This window comes from Perognathus longimembris, chromosome 1, assembly GCF_023159225.1.
Source record: "Perognathus longimembris pacificus isolate PPM17 chromosome 1, ASM2315922v1, whole genome shotgun sequence".
Classification (NCBI taxonomy): domain Eukaryota; kingdom Metazoa; phylum Chordata; class Mammalia; order Rodentia; family Heteromyidae; genus Perognathus; species Perognathus longimembris.
This window is the reverse complement of record NC_063161.1, coordinates 131,171,823-131,184,245: the sequence shown is the minus strand read 5'-3', so window position 1 is coordinate 131,184,245 and position 12,423 is coordinate 131,171,823. Positions and strand designations below refer to the sequence as shown.

Here is a 12,423-nt window from a genome sequence, read left to right as displayed (position 1 = left end):
AAGAAACTGGATAATTCCTTTTTAAAGATATTATTGATTAACTTAAGAGCATTTTAGCACTTATATTATGGATTAGCATCTATTATTTGGATTATGGTAACTAGCAGACTAAATTACTTTTTTTTTTTTTTTTGGCCAGTCCTGGGCCTTGGACTCAGGGCCTGAGCACCATCCCTGGCTTTTTCCCGCTCAAGGCTAGCACTCTACCACCTGAGCCACAGTGCCCCTTCTGGCCATTTTCCATATATGTGGTGCTGGGGAATCGAACCGAGAGCTTCATGTGTAGGAGGCAAGCACTCTTGCTACTAGGCCATATTCCCAGCCCTAAATTACATTTTTAAAACATTGATTTAGGAAGGGTTGTTACTACCTTAGAAAAGAGGATTAGAATTCAGACTGATTAAACATATATTTATGGAATACCTACTGTGTGCAAGAGCTTGCCCCAGTATTCCAACAGATGTGTGTGCGTACATGTATGTGGTGTGTGTGTGTGAGAGAGAAAGAGAGAGTGAGTGTATTAAATAAATCTTCTATCTAAATATCAGCATCAACCTGAGGAAACTTACAAATCTGTTGTGATAGCAATATATGGTTAATTTCACTTTGCCTGTTTTGCCTTTGGATTTGTCAGAATGACACAGTCTGGGGCTGGGGGTATGGCCTAGTGGCAAGAGTGCTTGTCTTGTATACATGAGGCCCTGGGTTCGATTCCCCAGCACCACATATACAGAAAATGGCTAGAAGTGGCGCTGTGACTCAAGTGGCAGAGGGCTAGCCTTGAGCAAAAAAGAAGCCAGGGACAGTGCTCAGGCCCTGAGTCCAAGCCCCAGGACTGGCCAAAACAAAAAAACAAACAAAAAAAAACAACAAGAATGACACAGTCTAAGATATGATTTCTGTCTTGCCCCTCATATGATTCCAAGTTAACCACTTTGCTATATACTGACAGTAGTTAGTCTAAGCCTTGATCATCATCATAAGCTCATAAGCTTGAGCCATTCTGTACTATTCTAGTGCCAACTCAGGTCAGTACATCTGTGTGTGTTGAGAAAGTGGAGGAGGGGTCGCAAAGGTCAGTGTAGTTCTGAAGAATTCAATGGACAAGGCAAGTTGGTTTCAACTGGCTTTCTCCAAAGATACTATTGCCCATAGTCATTAGTAATTTTTTTTTTTTTTTTTGCCAGTCCTGGGGCCTGAGCACTGTCCCTGGCTTCCTTTTGCTCAAGGCTAGTGCTCTGCCACTTGAGCCACAGTGCCACTTCTGGCCCTTTCTATACATGTGGTGCTGAAGAATTGAACTAGGCTTCATGTGTATGAGGCAAGCACTCTTGCCACTAGGCCATATTCCCAGCCCTCATTAGTAATTTGAAATAGAGCTTAATAACAAAATTAATGGGGTCAAAATATCTCTTTATTGTTAATAGTTATATCCTGGTGGAATACTAATTAACCCCAAAATAATTTTGAGTGGCAGGGGTGGGGGAAGATGTTCTTAAAGTAGAGAAAAAATATAACTGGATCATTAGCCTTAGGTCATGGTCATTAGCCTTAGCTCATAGTCATGGGTGCTTTTGGAATTCTCTGTTTTCTTCCTTGAGGTTGCTTGTCTCATAAGGTCCAGTGTTTTAGGAATGTTGGTTTGGAAGCTAGGCCCTTTTTTTCATGTCCATCATAGGAAATTAGAAAAATACAGTCAAAAAGAGAAAACTTCCAAGCTCTGGGGGCTGGGGTGGTTCAAGCCTATAATCCTAGCTACTCAGGAGGCTGAGATCTGAGAATTTCAGTTGGGAACAAACCAGGGTACACAAGTCTGGTAGACTGTCTCCAGTTAACCAACAAAAGAACTGAAGTGAAGGTATGGCTTAAGTAGTAGTAATGTCTCATTGTTTTCTCTCTTTTTTTTTCCTTCTTCCCTCCCTTCCTTCCTTCTTTCCTCCTTCCCTCTCTCTTCCCCTTTTCTTTTTTAAAAAATAGTTAATATAGGGGCTGGGGATATGGCCTAGTGGCAAGAGTGCTTGCCTCGTATACATGAGGCCCTGGGTTTGATTCCCCAGCACCACATATACAGAAAATGGCCAGAAGTGGCGCTGTGGCTCAAGTGGCAGAGTGCTAGCCTTGAGCAAGAAGAAGCCAGGGACAGTGCTCCGGCCCTGAGTCCAAGCCCCAGGACTGGCCAAAAAAAAAAAAAAAAAAAAAAAAGGTTAATATAAAGGTGTTGTACACAGGGTTACAGTTACGTAAATCATTTAAAGAGAACATTCCTTCCCTCCCTGTCTCCCAGTTTTTCCCTCCCATCCCACCCACAAGTTTTATAGTTCATTTTTAACATAGTTTCTGCTGCATTTGTGTCACTCTTTGTTCTTCAAATTCTGTGCCCCCCCCCATCCTCCTAAAGACTGATAAATGAACAAACAAGACAGAAAAAAAAGAAAACAAAAACAGCAACAAAGAAAAAACTTTGTTTCCATTTTCTGGAGTTTATTTCCATACTTCTTTTCTTTTTTTTTTCTTTTCTTTTGCCCGTCCTAGGGCTTGAACTCAGGCAGGGCCTGGGCACTGCCCCTCTGCTTTTTTCCTCAAGATTAGTGCTCTACCACTTGAGCCACAGCTCCACTTTCACCCTTTTGCTGGTTAATTGGAGGTAAGTGAAAGTAGATCAATTGATCTAGTAGAAAATAGTTATGGTTTGAATATGAGGGTTTTAGTTTCAGATCTCCCATTTTACTGACTGCTGCTTTGTGTGTTTCAGTTTATTTTGTTTTCTTTTGTTTAAAAGTATGAATAATCATTCTGTTGCCAGGTGCTCACATCTATAATGTTAGCTAATGGGGAGGACTATGGTTCAAGGCCAGCCTGGGCAAAACTTGTTTGAGACTCCGTCTTAACAGAGAACACTGGATGTGGTGACACACATTTGTCATTTCAGCTACAGTGGGAAATATTAACAGGAAGATCAGTATCCAGGCTATCCTGGGCAATAAATAAATAAAACAAGACCCTACCTCAAATATAACCAGAGTAGAAAAGGCTTGAGGCTTGGCTCAAGCAAGAGCCACCTGACTCGCCAAATGTGAAGCCCTAAGTTTGAACCTTAATACTAACAAAATATTTTAAGATTATTCTTGAGGATTAAATGGAATAATGGATGTAAAAACATTTTAATTGGTAAAGCATTTCAAATGTAAGAAATTATTTCATATTAACCTTTCCCCCTTTTTTCTTGTAGGTAGTGTTGGTGCTTCTTTTCAGTGCCAATCCATCCATCACGACCACATTTGTCATGATGACAGTGACAAGGTGAGGTCCATGTTGGTGAAAATGCATGCCATCCTTATATTACTGGATTCACTTGCATAACTCTGGACCTAGAGCCAGGAGTGTGATGCTGGGTGCAGTATTCAGGTGCAGAGGACCTCATAAGTTTGTGTGTTGGTTATTAGACTGTTCCCCAAACTTGAGGATAATTCCCTCAGGAAAAACTAGACTGGACTCTTAATTAGTCCTCCATTTCCCTATTTCCATTTCTTTTCCTTTAGTCTTACACAGTCTAGATTTTCATACATGGACAAGTGCTTTCCAAATGTAGTTATCTTTGCAACTTTTATTTGTTTCTAGTGGGTCATATTTTGGGCAATCCAATTTGGTTCACTTTTGTAGTCTTCTTATACATTGTCTTTTTCAAAATTTTTGATGGTTTCCAAAACCCAAATTTAATCTTGGGGATTGAGAATGTAACCTGTTTGATTCATGGATGGTAGAGAATGAGGTACGGTAAAGCCTGCTTTAGATCTGAGTTTTGTTTTGTTTTTTAAATTATGTCTAAACTATTAATGGTTTTGTTTCATTGTGTTGAATTTTGCTTCTGTTCTTTTTTTGGGGGGAGGGGGTGTGCTGGTCCTGGGACTTAAACTCAAGATTGGATGCTGTCCCTGAGCTTTTTTTGCTCAAAGCTAGTGCTCTACCACTTGCGTTGCAGCTCCACTTCCAGCTTCTTGTTGGTTAGTAAAAGTCTGATGGACTTTCCTGTCTGAGCTGACTTGGAGGCATGATCCTCAGATCTTAGTCTCCTGAATAGCTAGAATTATAGGCCTAAGCTGTCAGTCCCTGGCTCTGTTCTATTCTTTTTTATCTCTAAACAGACTTGGTCTTGAGGGCTTTCTAATATTCATCCTTAGTCTTGATGGTTCAACCCTTGTGCTGGATGTTTGGCACATCTGGCTGGTGCTGGTGGATTGCCTTAAATTTAGTCTTTTCCACCATCAATTTCCAGAGGGTTTTCTCTTATTTTCTGTGTCATTTATGCTGAGATGTATCACTAGTTACTTTGGTAATCCCCAATGCAGACTAGTTCAAGCAATTTTAATCTCTCTTTTTTGATCAAGAACCTCTTCCCAGCCACGCGCTGGTGGCTCACACCTGTAATCCTAGCTACTCAGGAAACTGAGATCTGAGGACCACAGTTCAAAGACAGCCTGGGCAGGAAAGTGTGTGTGAGACTCTTATTTCCAATTAACCATTAGAAAAACAGAAGTGGAGCTGTGGCCCAAAGTAGTAGAGTGCTAGGCTTTAGCAAAAGAACCCAGGGACAGTGAAAGAGCTCAGAGAAAGCGGACAGTGTCCAAACCCTGAGTTTCAGCCCCACAACCAACAACAAGAAGAAGAACAAAAAGTGAGTGGAGATGTAGGTTCCTCAAGCCACTCCAGCTGCTACTGTGGGGAATGTTCTAGAGGGTCTACTGACTATCAAAAGCTAGTTCATTGTTTACATGTGCCTCCCTGACCTCCCTCTGCCCCTTCTTCTTGAAAAAATAGTACATCCACCTTTGAATTACTTTGCTGCTTGGTGGTGAAGCCAGTAGTTTATTTCCAGCTTCCCTGTATTTAGATCACTAGAAGCTGTCAGCACCCAGGTGCTAAGTTCAAGTCCCATGACCTACCAAAAAACAACAACAAAAACCCTTTCTTTATTGTGCTGCAGCTAGCTAGATAAAGAAGTTGGTTGAAAGTTGGGTGCTGGTGACTCATGCCTATAATCCTAGCCGATCATAGTTTGAAGCCAACCTGGGCAGAAAAATCCCTGTGAGACTTTATCTCCAATTAAGCTTTCAAAAACCCCCAGAGTGACTCAGTAGCTCAAAGCAGTAGAGTGCTAGCCTTGAGCAAAAGAGCTCAGGGACAGCTCCCAGGCCCTGAGTTTAAGCCCCATGACTGACAACAACAATAACAACAACAACAACAACAACAACAACGTTGGTTGATAATTGGAATTTTTCCAAATGGCTTTCTTAGTTTTGTCTGTTGGTCACACTGTCTTTGTAAGCTTTGTTTAACCCAATTTCACTCTGAGGGTAGGCTTATTTATAGTCTCTTATTTTAGAGTCTCTATTATTAATTATATTATTCTTAAATTTTCTTACTTTTAATTAATCCATGTGTGACTTGGGTGGATATAGGAAAATAAGCAAGGAGAGATTTATTTCTTTCGTGCTGATCCTGTGGCTGGGAACTCTGGGCCTGGGCGCTGTCCCTGAACCACCATGCCACTTCCAGCTTTTTCTGTGATTAAGTGGAGCTAAGAGTCTCACAGACTTTCCTGCTCTGGCTGGCTTCCAACCATGATCCTCAGATCTCAGTCTTCTGAATAGGATTACAGATGTGAGCCACTTGTGCCTGGCTTGCCTAATATTTCTAATGTTCATTTAGTTGCTTTGGTTTTCTTTTTTGGTCTTTTTTTAAGTGTTCATTTAAAGAGCCATAGTACATAATTTCCAAGTAGAAACACTTTAATTTATTGTATATTTGAGTATCTTTTATGCTAAGAATTGTTCCAGGTATTGGGAACCGTTTATTGAACAAAACAGAGTTATTTGCTCTTTTTTTCTTCTTCTTCTTTTTGCCAGTCCTCTGGGGCTAGAACTCAGGGCCCGAGTGCAGTCCCTGAGCCTTTTTGTGCTTAAGGCGAGCACTCTACCACCTGAGCTACAGCACCACTTCTGGCCTTTTCTGGATGGTTTATTGGAAATAAGAGTCTCACAAACTTTTCTGCCTGGGCTGACTTTGAACTACGATCCTCAGATTTCAGCCTCCTGAGTAGCTAGGATTACAGATTTGAGCTGCCAGTGTGTGACGAACTGTTTGCTCTTATGGAGCATGCTTTCCACAAGGGGAGAGGTCAGACAGTAACTTTAAAGCTATTACTAACTGGCTGCTTGTATTATAAAAAGCAATAAAGTAGAGAAGAGTTAGAGAAGTATTGGGCAAAGTTTACCTTTTAAAACAGGTAATCACAATACCTTTTCAAATAGGGACTGCCTTATTTCTGTTTTGTGTATTAGGAAGTTTAGACAGAGATTAATTTGTGTAAGATCACACAGTTGACAAGTAGTACTATGAGACTGAAACAAGTTGTGGAGGCCCTGGAGATTAGTTGATGGGCAGTGTTTATCTTTCTTACCTAGGTCCTTTTGGTCTTAGTTCTTCTGACTCATGACTGTTATTACCCAAATAGTCATGAATGGTTACTGTGACTATTTGTTATCTAAATAGGCTACTCTGCCATGACATCCCTTCCCTGCTTCATGTCAGAAATCTGTGCTTCATTATAAGAAAAATTATATGTTTTTAGATAGGTTTAGATGTGATGGTCATATAGAAATACCTAAAAACTTAAGCTGGGCATCAGTGGCTCCCACCTGTAATCCTTAGTGATTTACAGTGCTGAGATCTGAGGGCTGTAGTTTGAAGCCAGCCAGAGCAGGAAAGTATATGAGACTCTAATCTATAGTTAACCACCAAAAAGCCAAAAGTGGAGCTATGACTCAAAATGGTAGAGTGTTAGCCTTGAGCAGAAAAGCTCAGGAACAGCACCCAGACCCTGAGTTCAACCCAGGACCAGGGTACACACACAAAAATGTATAATACAGAAAGGGTGAATATGATAGCTCCTTTCACCTATCTAAGCCAATGTCATCTTGAGTAAAGAGACATTTTCGCTGTGAGAACAAGACATAGAGAATAGGTCTTACATGAGGAAGAGATAAAATACTAAACAATTTGAAAAAAGAAGATTACTTCCTCAGGTGAGATAAATTAATTTGTAGCTTCAGTTATACACTTCTTCAGGGTAGCTTGGTACTGCTTACATATCATATAAATGGTAATTCATATTGGATGTCTTTTCTCAACAAAACTTCTTGTGGTCCATTTGACTTGGGGGGGGGAAAGGAGCCTTTGCAGCTTGTGTAATGCCTACAGAGTGCCTTCACAGAAGGTGGGAATTTTACTACTGATTACTATAAAAGTCTTATGTGATTACATAGATAGATCCTTTTATCCTGGTCTTTTCATTTGTTTTTGTTTTTATTTTTTAAGTACTTATTATAAACAAAATGCAGTAAAATCTTTACTTTCTCTCTGTAGGGAAGATGGCAGTTGGAATTTTGGTGTTAACAGGGTTTAAAAATTGTATTTCTGTGGAATATTTTTTATCTTCCCAAACAATATTTGGTGGACAGAATATGTGTATACATAAAATATGTACTCAGAAATTATAAACATGCAACTACTCCTGATTTTAAAGTCTCTAAGTGGATAATTTAGATCTATGTCAGACCTCACTGAAGATCAGTCAGGAAATATGCCTCAGTCAAACACCCCATTGACTTGTGACCCCAGAAAGCAACACGGAAAGAACATGTACTTCAAAGTTTTCCAAGTTAAAAATCTCAGCTGTACCTTGTACTAAACCATATGACTTTAGGATTTCTTATCTGTTAAATAGGAATAATAGTCACAGTCTCTCATGTTTATGAATGATAACAAGAATATTAGAGTAATGTTATTGAGTTCATTTCTATGTTCCATGCACTTCTCTAAGCATTAAATCCCCTACCTACTTAAGTGTGGGTACTATTACTTCCCACATTTAAGGAAGATGAAGGAAGGGCTGGGAATGTAGCTTAATAGTAGAGTGCTTGCCTAAAGAGCATGAAGAAACTGGTAAGACTAATTAAATAATTTGCCATGTCACCACATACTAGCAAGTAGTATAAGTGGTGTTGGAACTCAGCATCTGTATCCTGGAAGGAAAGGGGAATTGTGTGTGTGTGTGTGTGTGTGTGTGTGTGTGTGTGTGTGTGTGTGTGTTTTCATGATCAGTTCTTGCCCATGAATGGTACTTAAGGTAGTTGTTACTATGCTTAGATTCTATATTCAAAACATCAGAATTAGTGAATTCGTTAAAAATTAATTGATTCACACTTTCCATCTTAGAATAGTATCTTCGTTTTTTCATTTTCTTATGTATTTGGAATGAGTTCTCTTTTTTTTGATTGAACAATTATGAAGTGGTTTTTTTTTTAGATGTAATCTATACTTCAATGAGAAACACATAATGTAATCGAATCTTGGCCTTCTAAGTGTTGTAATAATTTGGAATGAGTACTATACTTGAGTCTCTGCTTTTCAAGGCCTTTTCTTATTTAGAAAGGCTATTACTTGTTTAACATACTGGGAAACAAGGTCTGTGGACCAAATGTGACTTCTCATGGAAAGGTTATGGCTATTGGCCAGAAGCCAGAATTCTTTTTTTTTCTTCCTGATAACTAATTCTATTTTGCATTTAGAGTGTTTGCCTGTGTGTGTGTGTGTGTATATGTGTATATGTGTGTGGTGGGGGTATGGCAAGAATAGGTGGCATGCAGTAGTGGCTATTGGGCTAGAACAGGATAATAAATTTGTGGCATACTGGCTTCTATTTCTCCCTTTAAGTCCCTGGCAGATAACATTAATGGGTCACTATTCTTTTCTGCTGATTGACAATCTCAGACACTAATGGGTCACTATTCTTTCCTGCTAACAGTCTTAGAACCCTCTTTAACATGATTTTCCAGGGGTAGTTACAATCTGTAGGTTGGTATATAAGAAATCTAAATTTGTTAACTTTGGATTAAATGGTATATAAAGTTTATTGCAGGTCTGCAATTTTTATATCTGTCCGTCTGTCTGTCCGTCCATCTGTCCGTCCACCCGCCTATCTATCTATTTATCTATCTGCCTATCTATCTTGTGCTGGTCCTGGGGCTTGAATTTGGGGCCTAAGCACTGTTCCTGAGCTTTTGTGCTCAAGGCCAGTGCTGTACCACTTGGGCCACAGCTTCATATGTAGTTTTTGATTGTTATTTGGAGATAGCAGTCTTTTTTTGTTTTTGTTTTGTTTTTTGCCAGTCCTGGGCCATGGACTCAGGGCCTGAGCACTGTCCCTGGCTTCTTTTTGCTCAAGGATAGCACTCTGCCACTTGAGCCACAGTGCCACTTCTGGCCATTTTCTGTATATGTGGTGCTGGGGAATCGAACCCAGGGCTTCCTGTATACGAGGCCAGCGCTCTTGCCACTAGGCCATATTCCCAGCCCGGAGATAGCAGTCTTATGAACTTTCCTGCTGGGGCTGGCTTTGAATCCAATTCTCAGATGTCAGCCTTCTGAGTAATTAGGATTATTAGCATGAGCCACCAGCACCTGGCTCTTCTCTCTCTCTCTCTCTCTCTCTCTCTCTCTCTCTCTCTCTCTCTGTCTCTCTCTGTCTCTCTCTCTCTCTGTCTCTCTCTGTCTCTCTCTCTCTCTCTCTCTGTTTATGCCATTCCTGGGGCTTGAACTCAGGGCCTGGGATTCTTTTTCTGCAGGCTGGCACTCTACCACTTGATCCACAGCATCACTGCTGGCTTTTTCTTTCTTTTTTTTTTTATTAATTGGACATAAATTTTTTTACAAGGTGTTGTGCAAAGAGGGTGCAGTTACATAGTAGGGCAGTGTGTACATTTCTTGTGGTATCTTACGACCTGGTTTTCTATCCCTTGTCTAGGTCAGGTTGACATATATGCAATATACAATGTATCAAGAACATATACAGTATTCACAGACTTGGTCTCTACTGTCCTTCCGTCTCCCTTTGTTAACAGTCATATATCAGGGAGATCATGCCCCTTTGTTTTCTGTGTTCTAGGCTTGTCTCACTCAACATTATTTGTTCAAGTTCTGACCATTTCCCTGCGAATAACAGTATTTCACCATTCCTAATCGCTATGTAGTATTCCATTGTGTATAAGTACCATATTTTTTGGATCCATTCGTCTGTGGAGGGGCATCTGGGTTGTTTCCATATTTTGGCTATTGTGAATTGTGCAGCGATAAACATGGAAGTACAAATGCCTTTTTGATATCTTGGATTTTGCTGTTTAGGATAGATGCCTAGGAGTGGTATGGCTGGGTCATAGGGTAGGTCTATATTGAGCTTTTTGAGAAACTTTCATACTGTTCTCCAAAGTGGTTGTACTAATTTGCACTCCCACCAACAATGGAGAAGGGTTCCTCTTTTCCTGCACCCCCTCCAGCATTTGTTGTTGCCTGAGTTCAGAGTATAGGCCATTCTAACTGGAGTGAGGTGGTATCTCAGGGTTGTTTTTATTTGCATTTCCTTTACTACCAGGAATGTTGAACATTTCCTCATATGTTTCTTTGCCATTTTATCTCTTCTCTTGTGAAGTCTCTCTTTAGCTCCTTTGCCCATTTCCTAATTGGTTTACTGGGCTTGGAGGGGCTTAGTTTTTTGAGTTCTCTGTAAATGACAGATATTAGGCCTTTGTCTGTTGCTATGCTGGTAAATATCCTTTCCCATATCATTGGCTGTCTTTCTATTTTGGTGGCTATGTCCTTAGATGTGCAGAAACTTTTTAATTTGTAGTAGTCCCATTTGTCGAGTCTTTCCCCTATTTGTTGTACCCCTGGGACTCTATTCAGGAAGTTCCTTCCTGTGCCTATAAGTTCTAGTGTCTTTCCTACTCTGTCCTTCAGTAGTTTCAAGGATTCAGGTCTGATGTTGAGGTCCTTGATCCATTTTGAGTTGATCTTGGTACTGCTGGCTTTTTCTGAGTTTTTATTGGAAATAAGAGTCTCACAGACTTTCTTGCCTGGGTTGGCTTCAAACCTCGGTCCTCAAACCTCAGCCTCCTGAGTAGCTAGGATTACAGGTATGAGCCACCAGCACACAGCTTCTATCATTTTTAATCGAGGAGATAACAAATTTCTGATAGTAATCACAGACTGGGTTTTCAAACATTCTCAAATAGTACTGGTTAAGGAACAAGAAATTAAACATACAAAAACTGTTTATATAAATGGGTTCTTAGGGACATATGTATTGAAGTCTTTTGATTGTCCTTGATAGAGAAAGTTCCACTAGCCTAATATAGAAAGTCATTTTTTAAAAATTTGAGCAGTAGTTATCCATTTAAAAAGAAGCCAGAAGCCAAGTGCTGGTGGCTCACACTTGTGATTCTAGCTACTTAGGAGGCTGAGATCTGAGGTTCATGGTTCTAAGCCAGCCCAAGTAGGAAGGTCTGTTGAGACTCTTTTATCTCCAATTAACTACCCCAAAACTGGAAGTGGGGCTATGGCTCAAAGCACTAGAGCACTAGCCTTGAGCACAAAAGCTCCGGGACAGAGTCAGGGACTCTGATAGGGACAGCCCAATGACAACAACAACAAAAAGAAGCTAGAGTAAGAAGGATCCATAGAATTGGGTTTTTGTTTGTTTTTGGTGTGGGGGTGCCTGGAGCTTGAACTCAGGACCTGGGCACTGTCCCTTAGTGTCTTTTTGCTCAAGGCTAGCAATCCACCACTTGAGCCACACAACACCACTTCTGGCCTTTTCTGTTTATGTGGTACTGAGGTACGCATAGCTTCATACATGCTAGGTAAGCACTCTACCACTAACCCACATTCCCAGCTCCATAGAATAGTTTTCTTTGAAAAAGACCGAAGTTCATTATAAATTTTGAGTATGTCTTACCTGAAATAACTGGGGTCAGAGTGTTTCAGAGTATTTTCAGATTTTTGATTATGTGCATAGATTTATTCACTGAATGCAATCTGAAGTCTGAAGTGCTCTGAACTTTTTTATGTGTAGAGTGAGGTAGTGCTGAGGATTTGATCTTAGGACCTGGCACTCTCACTTGACTTTGTCACTCATATCTAGCACTCTAGCACTCTGTACTTTTGAGCTTGTCACAAAGTTTCTTCAGCATTTTAGATTTCTAAGTTTTATAATTGTTTAGAGATACTCAACCTATGAAACACAGTAAGGTTTATAATTTAAATCAAAAGAAGAAAATAAAAATGGAAAACTCAATTTGAATTTTAAGAAGTCTTTTGAAAATGAGTAAGGATAAACAGTTAATTGGCTAAAAAAGATGTGGTGTCAAAGTTGTCTATTTATATGGTAGATAGAGAAACAAAGTTAAATCATATACCTTTTATAAAAGATCTAGCTGAGTGGCTCACACTGTGATCCTAGCTACTTGGCATGTTGTCATTAGATGCAGGGGTTATGGTTTGAGACTAGCTCAAGCAAAAGTTCACAAGACT

General features: G+C 40.0%; 1 protein-coding gene across 4 annotated transcripts in view; it reads left to right on the top strand.

Moving 5' to 3' along the window:
* Window positions 1–12,423, top strand: part of Rnf38 (ring finger protein 38) — a 106,383-nt gene that overhangs the window by 27,516 nt on the left and 66,444 nt on the right. For all 4 annotated transcript variants that reach the window (XM_048333870.1, XM_048333818.1, XM_048333740.1 and 1 more), the window contains exon 2: window positions 3,230–3,300. In XM_048333870.1, coding sequence (XP_048189827.1) covers window positions 3,230–3,300 — 71 coding nt within the window. The remainder of the gene's footprint in view (window positions 1–3,229; window positions 3,301–12,423) is intronic.